Raw genomic sequence first — 11498 nt, 5'->3', positions numbered from 1 at the left:
AGGAGGAGGTATTGTTGGCTCGTTTGTTGAAATTGTGTTTGTGTTACTCAAAAAGATATAGTTGTTTTCATTACGTTTGTAGTTGGTTTCAATAATAGTCGTTTTTGTTGGAATTTTGGTGTGTTTTTTTGCTTTTGCTTTTGTGGATTTCAATATAGTTGTTTTCGTATAGCAATATAGTTGTTTTTGCACAACAATATTATTGTTTTCATTACTTTTTAGTTGGTTTGAATAAATAGTTGATTTAACAAATAGCTGTTTTGGAGATGTTTTGATTAAATAATTGGTTATCTTACAATGGAAATAATATAATATATAATTAATTTAATAAATTGTGAAACTGATGTATCATTGTTTTAATACCAATTATTTTAATAATAGTCGTTTTAATAATAGTCGTTTTAAGAATAGTTGTTTTATTGGCATATAGTTGTTTTAACTGAAAACTAAAATAATATAGAAAATGGATATTTAAAGAAAAATATTAAAAAAATTAAAAAATATTATTTTTTAAAGAAAAAATAAATAAAAAAAAAAAAAATTAAAATTAAAATATAAAATATAAAAAAATACATCAAACTAGTGGATAATGGGTAGTGAATAGTAGGGGTGGATTCGGTACGATTGCCAAACATTTGGCTCAATACCGTGTACCTACCGTACATTGTGGTATTGAAAACTTTTATACCGTTACCGTACCAAAAATTTCGGTATACCAATATTTGGTATACCGTTATTTTCGGTACGGTACAATCGGTACGTGGTACTCTACCGTACTTGGTGATGTGTCAACGATTAAAGAACAAATGAGTTAACAAGTATGTGAATCTCAATTGAAAATAGTTCTAGTTACTCTTGATCTAATTTCCTAAGAAGGCCCGAGTGTATAATCATGAATAATTAACATAACTTGCTTCAATGAAACAAGAATATAAACCCAATATAAATACATGTGGTTTAATGGAACAACTAAGTGTATCTTAGGTACTTGATTGTACTTAATAATTAGTACATACAATAAATAGTTTACTAATGCTACTATACATACATGTATATGCATGTAAAAAAAAAGATATTCATATATCAATTAGTTGGCAATAGGTAACATAAAAGACAATTTAACATAATATATATGTCCAATTATAAAATTCAACTTGGTCGGAAAAAAAAAAACACTATTACTAACTTAAGGTAAAAATATTTGTAGCAATTCATAAGCTTCCAAGTGAAAAATATAATTACAAAAAATAATATCGAAGTAAATATCTTAATCGAATTATAAAATATAAATTGCGGTACGGTACGGTATTACTGTGGTATTAGAAATACAATACCAGTACCGTACCATATTGTAATGGTACGGTACTAGTACGTACCGTACCATAACCAATGGTAACCGTTCTTTCGGTATTTTTTCGGTATATTTTTTGGTAGGTATACCGTGGTATATGGTAATTGGTATTTTTTTTTCCAGCCCTAGTGAATAGTGAGAGGATAAATTTGAGAATAAAAAAAGAATGAATTTTTCACTAATAAAGGAAAAGGAGCTGGACCTAGGGCTGGCAATTGGGCTATGTGAGCCGAGCTTAGGTTGGCTCAAGCTCATATACCATCGGGCCTTATTAGTATAGGCTCAAGCTCAAATACCATCGGGCCTCATCCCTATAGGCTCAAACTCGGCTCACTTATTTTTTCGGGCTTCGGATTTATATCGGGCTTATATCGGACAATAAAAAAATAAATATCTTTACAAGTTTGCACTCGAACGTGTTCATAGAAAAAAAAAAGAAAAAAAAAACCTTCGCAACATAAGAGCAAAAATGTAAAATACTCTTGAAGATCAAAATTGGATAAAACGACATAGTCTATTCCCTAAAAATATGAAGTTTAATATCGCAAATAATTAATGCTTAAGTAATTAAACAATAAAAAATGCATGAGTCCAAATCGAAATGAAAAAACATAAAACTAATAGAAGCAATAGTCTCTAGATGCACTCCTAACTCTTTCCGAAAATCTTGAGACCTGCAAAAGGAAAAAAGACAAAAAAAAAAAAAAAAAAAACAAACAAACAATATCAATATATATTAATTTAATTAAAAAAAATATTATTTACAACTTAGTATAAAATCAATGCCCTTACGAGAGAAATCGCCGTCAAACTCATCATTGTAGTCACACTGTATTTCATATTTCACCTCCACGTATCCAATCCTGAGAACAAATTAGTGCTTCAACTGTAGTAGGGAGTAATGAACTATGAAACTTATTCAGAATTCTTCCTCCAGTACTGAACGCGCTTTCTGAAGCAACAAATGACACTGGGATTGCAAGAATATCACGAGCCATTCTAGCCATGATAGGATACTTTGCAGCGTACAACTTCCACCGATCTAAAATATTGAAATTATCTTCTTGAACAATTTGGCCAGGATGCAGCTTCTCCTCCAAGTACAATTCCAACTCTGTTGTATTAATTGCATCTTCTTGTTCAGCAAATTTGTAGAATTCAGCCATCATGTCTATCTTCGATGAATTATCACCTGGCACAATTTCTTTATATATTTTTTAAGTCCCCTCCAATGGATTTGAAACTTGGCAAGTAATTGCATACTCGTCAAACAGGTTCTTAAGTTGACACTTCACATGATTTGTGAACTTTGTTGCCAATGTATTGTCATAGATTTTTATGTAGCAAAACTCAAGATACTTTAATTTGTATCTGGGATCTAGAACAAGTGCAACCGAAAGTAACAAGTTTGGTTCCTTATCCAGCCAATACTTCTCAAACTTCAAAAGCATATTAAAGGCCATTTTCCCCAATAACGTGCTAAGATCATTTGAGGTTTCACGCAGTAATATTAATATTCGATAGACTGCGAAAATATACATTTGATGTGCAATACTCACTCCCAGAAAATATCTTAGTGACAATATTAAAGGTCTCCAAGAACTTGTGAATTACAGAAGCTTTATCCCAATCTTCTGCCAATGGTGGATCTTTGAATTGCATGTCCCGCGATCGCATACGATCGTAAGCGTTTCTGAAATGCAAGGCTGATTCAAGCATCAAATATGTTGAATTCCATCTTGTACATAAATCAAGGAACAACATTTTACCTCGTGGTATACGCCCTTGATCAGCATACTGAAGAAATTTAAGCTTTCTTTTCGGTGATGCTTTAATATACTTTACTGCCTTTCTAACTCTAAAGATAGAGTCTTTGATTTCTCCAATTCCTTCTTGTACAATTAAAGTAAGAACATGACACCAACACCTTACCTGAAGATGACGGCCTCCAAGTAATAACAAGTCCCTCGAAGAATATTGCTCTGAAAGAATCTCAACAACGATGAACTACTATTAGCATAATGATTATCCATTTTAATAAAGCAAATCTTTTCTATGTTCCATTCTACCAAACAGTTCGTGATTATGTCTGCTAAATTTTCCCCACTGGCCTTAATTGGGACAATGCCAAAATTGAGAATCACCTTATGTAGCTTCCAAGAATCATCAATAAAATGAGCATTTAGCGCCATAAATGGCAACTCAGTCTTGGATGTCCATGAGTCGGTCGTGAGACAAATTCTTGGACTTAAGGTTTGTAGAGTATCTTTCAACCTTTTCCTCTCAGTCTGATATATTTTCAAGCAATCGCTCTTTATCGTATTCCTTGAAACAAACTTGAATTTCGGATATAAATTAAGAACGAACATCCTAAAAGTTGGATCGTCAACAAAACTAAATGACAGCTCCCGAACAATAATAAGTTCAGCAAGATCACTTCGACTTTTCACTTGATCGAATTGCCAAGACACCATTCTAGCATCTTGAATTTGTTTTTTATCTTCAACATGGATAAGAGTTTGAGACCTACCGACATTTTTATTAGTTTGCATCTTCCAATAGATCGGACATTTTAACTCAGTGATATGACGGAGTAAGTGTGTCGTTCCACCTTTGCTCGGACAAGAAAACGCCTTTTTGTAGTAGTTACACTTGCATTTTGCTTTTGCTCCATCTTTGTTCTCAACTTTTGAGAAGTGATTCCAAACTTCAGATCTCAACTTTACCGATCTTTTTCTGTTCGTATCATGATTCAAACATGTTGTCGTAGTATCTTCCTCGACCATATCTACATCTTCATTGGTTAGTACCTAATGAATATTTATTAACACAAAATAATGGTGAGACCAAATATTATTGAGGAATAATAACTTCAGGAGCTAATTGCAAATACCACCCCTGTGTTATCTCTAATTGTCAAATACCCCCCTGTGAAAAAAAAACTCACCAACACCCCCTTGTGTTAACATTTTCGAAGCATCGAGACCCCTGGAGGCAAATCGTGTCACTCACTCGCGGATTGTGCGATTTTTAATAGTATTTTTAGGGTGAAATGTCATAAATACCCCTTTATAAAATAAAACCCCATAGGGGTATTTTTGTAACTTTACCTTCAGTCAAAGCCTAAAATCACAAAGGGTGCAGTGTGCTTCGAAAATGTTAACACAAGGGGGTGTTGGTGAGTTTTTTTTTCACAGGGGGGTATTTGACAATTAGAGATAACACAGGGGTGGTATTTGCAATTAGCTCATAACTTCAGTCATGTAGTTTACCACTCAATTTCATTATTTAAAAATATATACCCATTGTATTTAAATCTATTGCAAAAAAGTACTATATATTACAAAAAAAAAAAAAAAACACTTAAGCATTTCAAACCAATGCCAGGGCTACAATATATGCTATCTTTTGATGTCATAAACTAGGAGTCTAGGATATAAATTTGTAAGAAAAAAATGGAAATACAAACTCAATAAAACCTTTAATTTTCGTCGAACAGTGGAAATACAAACTCAATAAAAATTGAAATACAAACTCAAAAAAATAATGGCCCAATTTTCGTCGAACTGTGGAGATAAGTATTCAAAGTTATATCTAATACCTTTTGATATCACATACCGGAATCAACTACAATAATCCCAGGTTTTACTTTAATTTTCTCAGAATATGAAATTGTATTGATTATTGAAGAAAAAAATTTAGAAAAAAAAAACAATGATAAATTAAGATTACCTCCATTGATGAAATATGCAGAGAAACCCTAAACGTGATTTTTGCAAGATACTGTAAATTCTAGTTTTAATGTTTTATATGAATTAAGAAAAAGGTTAAGATACGGTTAGTATCTTTTATGTAGGAAACTTTTCATTTTCTAAAGATTGATTTTGATTAAATTTATAAATTAATTACTACTAATTGAGTAATTGTTGACTTGTTTCCATCCGTGGCGTACATATTACCTATTAGTTAAACTATTTTGCAGGATATATATATATATATATATATATATATATATATATATATATATATATATATATATATATATATATATATATATATATATATATATATATATATATATAATATTTCATATTTTATTATCAACTTAGTCGGGCTTTATTCGGGTTGAGCCATAGTAAGCTCAAACTCGGCCCATAGTTTAATCGGGTCTAATTAAAAAGCTCAAAAGCCCTACTCACTATTAATTCGGCTCGGTTCAAATAAAATCGGGCCGAGCCATCGGGCTTCGGGTAGGCCCGGCTCAATTGCCGGTCCTAGCTGGACCCCTCCTTATTAAAATAATGTTAGAGGGGGTTGTCACTAATAGCCCCTATATTTTTTTAATGAATGTAGCCATAGTAGAAATTAGGGGTGAAAGTCGGATGGATCGGATCGGAATAAGCCTTTTCGGAAAATTTCCAAAAAAAATCAGAAGTACAAAATCAATTCCAATTCCAATTCCAAAATTTTCGGAATCTAAAAATTCATTCCAATTCCAAAAGGCCCGGAAATTTCGGAATTTCGGAAACAAAATCGGAAATCACATAAGCTTTAAAATTTCAAAACTTAGCCCAAAATTTCTGAAGTGTTCATAATTTTTCGAAAATAAGAGCATCCACGTCGATAAAAGTAAAACTAATAACTACTAAATTTCAGTTCAAAAAAATAATTAAAAATAAACACAACATAATATCCAATAAAACTTCTAACAACAATTCATTATGTCAAAATCCTAAAACAAAACTTATAGGTGTATTTTTCGGAAAATAAGTATTATATAATATATATTATTTATAGGTGTATTTTTCGGAAAAAAATCGGAATTTTTCGGAATTAAATCAGATCGGAAATCGGAAATTCCAAATTTATTTTATATAATTCCAATTCCAATCCAAAAAAATCGGAAAATTTCAGAAATCGAAATTTCGGAAGTTGGAATGAAAAAAGTTGTTCCAAAATCGGAACTTTTCGGATCGGAACCGGCGGAAATTGGAAAATCCGTTCCAACTTGCACCCCTAGTGGAAATCATTACTTCAAAATTTACCAAAACAACTATTACGCAAAGTTTTAAGTCTAACAAGGAGTATTCACCTTACTAACAAAATCCATTGTCACCTTATTAACTAAATCCGTAAATTACTTGAACCTCACTGTAAATTTGAAATCTGGCTATGTATTTTTCGAATCTAGTTATGATATTTAGGGTATATATATATATATATATATATATATATATATATATATATATATATATATATATATATATATATATATATATATATATATATATATATATATATATATGTGCACTTTAATTCTATGAATAGTGCTACAAGAAAGAAAAGCAGAACAAATACGTAATGCAAACTTCTAATGGCAATTAGCTGGTCTATATAAAATTAGGAGCTTTGATTCACTTCTCAAAAGTTAACATATGAAGAAACTTATGTACTTTATCATGTAGAGTTGCCTCATTTTTTTCAATTATTTATTATTATTTTTTTTTTGTTTTGAAGAATGAAATGATATTTATTTATTTATTTATATTTGAGAAGGAAGATTTTATATTTTTAGTCAGAAATTATACATATTAAGACTATATTATTTAAATAATTAATGATATTAGAAATTAAATTATAGATGTGTATATTTTAAATTATTAAGCTCTCCATTTTTTTTTTCTCTAAAGGTGTTTATGAAGATGTTACATTGCAACAAATGAATGGTGTAAACCATGTTGGACATATAAGTCATTAACGATAAACTCGATAAAAAAAAATGTTGACAAATTCGAAATCATATCGTTTCATCATCGAACTAATTTCTTGTTTCACCAACTTGAGGCGGGCAATGAAGGGGTGTTAATTCGGTAAAAGCATACTGAATTAACCATATCGGGGTCTCGATAAATAAAAAATTCGGTACTTCAAGAATTTGAAGCTCGTGTTGAATTCTACGTACGTGGGATGGACTCGTTGCATCTATCTATATCGCAGGTCTCGTATATGGCATCTATACACTGTAGTTTTTTTATCTGACTTGCATACAATCACCATTATATATATATATATATATATATATATATATATATATATATATATATATATATATATATATATATTATATATGCGAACTGGTCAGATTGCGATTTTATTTTAATTTACATAAAAATGGTCATGAAATATTTCTATGCCTTGAAAAGATTCATGAACACATTGAGGCCATATTTGAAAAGATAATATATATATTAACAAAATAATGAAATGATTTTTATAGGGGCCATGGTTGCCTTGCCCTAAGGGAGTTCAACTCGTTAAATTTTATCGAGTTATATTCTACTATACACGCGTGTAAACTTGTGTATTTTACTATTTTACATGTAAATTGATGTATTTTAAATGCATCTAAGACATGTTTGTTAAATATATATATATATATATATATATATATATATATATATATATATATATATATATATATATATATATATATATATATATATGTTTTAAAAAATCAAAAAAAAAATAATACATTAATAAGATATATCATATAAAAATTGATTTTTCTTTTAAATTGTTCACCACACCTATTAAATTTCTATTTTTCATATTATAACTGAATAAATATGTTCGACTTAATTTTGCATAAAATCACCTTGTATTGTAGAAAATATGCGCTAAATCCCCCTTTATTATCAAAAAATTGCATAAAATCTCCTCTATAGTTAACGGTGTTAACTTTTAACGAAAATGGGGATCTCGTGCATATTTTGTACAATGATTATATGTATTACACGTGTCCACATTGTATATTGCTATGCTCACGAGAGAAGACACTCAAGTTGTGACTAAAGAGAATTAGCGATACAAAATTAGTGACAACATAATATTGTCGTTAATTCTCATTAGTGACAACTTAGTCTAATGTGACAATTTGCCTTGTCACTCAAAACCTTTTTTCTTGTAGTGATCTGACTTTTTTCAAAAATAAAAAATTGTACCAATGGGTTGCCGCTCGGAACGTTTTCAAATTTCTCGGTTTTTGGTTCCGTTTTTCGGTTTTCATTTTTTTCTTCTCACTTCTACTCAACTTATGTAATTGAATGAAAGAAACAATCAATATTTCTTTTGGATGATTAGTTGGAGTATGATTAGGGGTGAAAGTTGGATGGATCAGATCGGATCGGAATTAGCATTTTTCGAAAATTTTCGAATAATTTCGGAAGTACAAAATCAATTCCAATTCCAATTTCAAAATTTTCGAAATCTAAAAATTCATTCCTTTCCAAAAAAAAATTGGAAATCACATATGCTTTACAATTTCAAAACTTAACCGAAATTTTCTAAAATGTTCATATTGTTTCAAAATTAAGAACATCCACGTCGATAAAAGTAAAACTAATAACTACTAAGTTTCAGTTCAAAAAAATAAATAAAAATAAACATAGCATAATATCCAATAAAACTTCTAACAACAATTCATTATGTCAAAATCCTAAAACAAAACTTATATGTGTACTTTTCGGAAAAATAAGTATTGTATAATATATATTATTTATAGGTGTATTTTTTGGAATAAAATCGGAATTTTTCAAATTAATTTCGGAATTAAATCGGATCAGAAATTGGAAATTTCAAATTTATTTTATATAATTCCAATTCCAATCTAGAAAAATCGGAAAAATTCGGAAATCGGAATTTCGGAAGTCGAAATGAAAAAAATTGTTCCAAAATCGGAACTTTTCGGATCGGAACCAGCGAAAATTGGAAATTTCGTTCCAACTTGCACCCATAAGTATGATGCATTAAGAAAAGGCAGCGCATATTTGCAATCTCAAAATTTCTAGGGGTAAGACCTTACTTGATGGAAGACTAAAATATAAATAAATTTACTAAGAGCAAGAATGAAAATTACGAATATAACCTCAATATTGATTTTGATATTATTAATTCAACTTAGGCCTAATTGCTCTATTGCAAGACCAAAAAAAATATTGAAAAACGAGAGGACTCATTCGACCCACCAAAAAAATCCAACATCTTCTTCTCACACTCATTTTACATATTAATACTAGGAACTTTACGATTGGTCGGAGGATTGGCCTGACTCTTTCTCTTGCTCTCAGAAGCGGTTGGGGAAATACAGAACATTAAAAAAATTGGCGTAACAGTAAAAATAATTCAACTGCAATACACAAATAAAATCAATCATTTTTTTTTAAAAAGAGAAAAAAAAAACGACATAACAGTAGATTATCGACATAGTAGTACCGAATTTTCGTTCAAAAATTGATACACAAAGAGTCTGTCGAATTTTTCACAAAAAGTCGACATATAAAGGTCGAAAAACAGAACATTAATCGACAAGAACGTGGTGTCGAAATTTAGTGATAAAAACGACACCAATGTGTGGAAAATGTGCAATAAAAACGACAATTACAGGTCGATCTTTTATGACCGCAGCTAGGGATGGCAAAAAAACTCGAACCACTAGCTATCCGCGGGTATCCGCTCCGTTTAAAACCCGTTACCGAAACCATTAGGGTTTGGTAATGGTTTTGGTAAAAGAAAAGAAAACCGTCATGGTTTTGGTATTGTTCTGGTTTAACCTTTACGGTCATGGGTACCCGACCATTTAATATATATATATATATATATATTAATTCGACAATATGAATAAAATAAATAATTTGGCAAAATTTTAAATAAAGTATTAAATAATTTAGGGAGGATATCTTTGTATAATTTTTTTTTTTCGTTCCTCTTTTCTGAGAGTTACTTAAACGTTATCGGACCCAAAGTTATTTTTTATTACCATAATTTAAATGGTAAATGGGATATCCATGGATATCCGGATATTCGTCGTAATGGTTATGGTATTTCCATTAACTTTTTAAAAGAGTTTGGTATGATCATGGTTTGAGCTATATTAAATGGTAATGGTTCTGGTATTGCATTTTTTCGAGGGTACCCGCTCCGCTGCCATCCCTAACCGCAGCTCCTTCAATAATGGTGGTGGAATTTAACCCTATCCATTTTTTCATAGAACCCTCCAATTATGTTCTCAATGGACTTATATTCATTATTCTAACAACAAAATCTCAATGATACTCATGTTTATCACATTTTATTTCTCAAAAAAACTTAATTCAAAAGGTAATTCCTTACATGCTTTTCGGGGCTGTAGCGGCGGGGGTAGTGGCGGCAACAGTTGCAGGCGGCGGGGGTTGTGGCGGTGGTCGACTGCAGAGCTTTTTTTCCTCTTCTTCCCTCCTGTTTTCAACTATCTTTTCTTTTTTTCTTCTTTTTTTTTTTTTAATTTGGTCTTGCAAGAGTAATTTGGTAGAATTATGTTTAGTTTGTTTGTATTTCACTAAGGACATTATAGTCTTTTTACAGTTCATTTGATAGGAAATTTAATTTGGTCTTGCCCTAAGTAAGTTTTGCGATTGCATATAGTCTGCCTTAAGAAATTAAATTTAGTTTGTAAATTTGGTTTTGTAATATAGACATACCTCAGGGGTAGTTTGTAAATTTTATTTTCTATAATTTTTTATTTTCTTTTTATTTAGGAGCAATTTACATGAAATTTCTGTTAGCGTTTTGAAGATCCATTAGTTTGAGGGGGGTAATTGTAATCTATATAATATATAAATTGAAACCCTCATAGCCTAGAATTACGACATGTGTCATCCATGTCACCATCCACGTAGGCATCCTAATCATGCTCCATGTGTCACTACATATTACATATATAATGTCCATTTAATTATAACTTTCCATAATGAGATATAAGAATATATTAAAAATATATGTATATATTTCTGTAAATATATAATACATAAATGATATTTTTTATGATAATTACATATTTCCTTAATATTATATAGGTTATTATGGTAATCATTAATTTTGTCATCTAATACCAATTAAAATCCGTAATATATATGTAACTAGTACTACACCCGTGCGATGCACGGGATATTCATCGTAAAATAAATATTTAATAATGAAAAATGTTCTCGAAGTAGTAAGATCAATTTTGTAATACTATGTAATATATAATATTAAAAAAGTCAACATGTTTACCGAAGTGGATCATGCAGTTGAGAATGTGTTTTTCCATAGTAACAACGTGAAGCATGGT

The 11498-nt window shown here is 30.2% G+C and overlaps 2 protein-coding genes across 2 annotated transcripts; both read right to left on the bottom strand.

Moving 5' to 3' along the window:
• Positions 1 to 2187: 2187 nt before the first annotated feature.
• On the bottom strand, positions 2188 to 2814 carry LOC148767874 (zinc finger BED domain-containing protein RICESLEEPER 3-like). The gene is made up of 2 exons (XM_088823400.1): positions 2640 to 2814; positions 2188 to 2543 (listed from the first exon to the last, which is right to left on the bottom strand). The coding sequence occupies exons 1-2, from the start codon at positions 2812 to 2814 to the stop codon at positions 2188 to 2190; spliced, it is 531 nt and encodes a 176-aa protein (XP_088679526.1).
• Positions 2815 to 3279: 465 nt separating this feature from the next.
• Positions 3280 to 4137, bottom strand: LOC148767873 (zinc finger BED domain-containing protein RICESLEEPER 3-like). The gene has a single exon (XM_088823399.1). It carries the CDS (start codon positions 4135 to 4137, stop codon positions 3280 to 3282), a length of 858 nt encoding a protein of 285 aa, XP_088679525.1.
• Between the last annotated feature and the right edge of the window lie 7361 nt (positions 4138 to 11498).

This window comes from Erythranthe guttata, chromosome 9 (assembly GCF_056151865.1).
Source record: "Erythranthe guttata isolate IM_541 chromosome 9, IM_541, whole genome shotgun sequence".
Classification (NCBI taxonomy): domain Eukaryota; kingdom Viridiplantae; phylum Streptophyta; class Magnoliopsida; order Lamiales; family Phrymaceae; genus Erythranthe; species Erythranthe guttata.
The sequence above is the reverse complement of the archived record's forward strand: the minus strand, read 5'-3'. Positions and strand labels throughout refer to the sequence as shown.

Bases quoted from the DNA above. Each gene is read 5' to 3' on its own strand.
- LOC148767873 (XM_088823399.1), bottom strand. From the start codon at position 4,137: ATGGTCGAGGAAGATACTACGACAACATGTTTGAATCATGATACGAAC.
- LOC148767874 (XM_088823400.1), bottom strand. From the start codon at position 2,814: ATGGCCTTTAATATGCTTTTGAAGTTTGAGAAGTATTGGCTGGATAAG. The intron at 2,544-2,639 runs GTCAACTTAAGA...AAATTGTGCCAG, and splicing joins GTTCACAAATCATGTGAAGT to GTGATAATTCATCGAAGATA.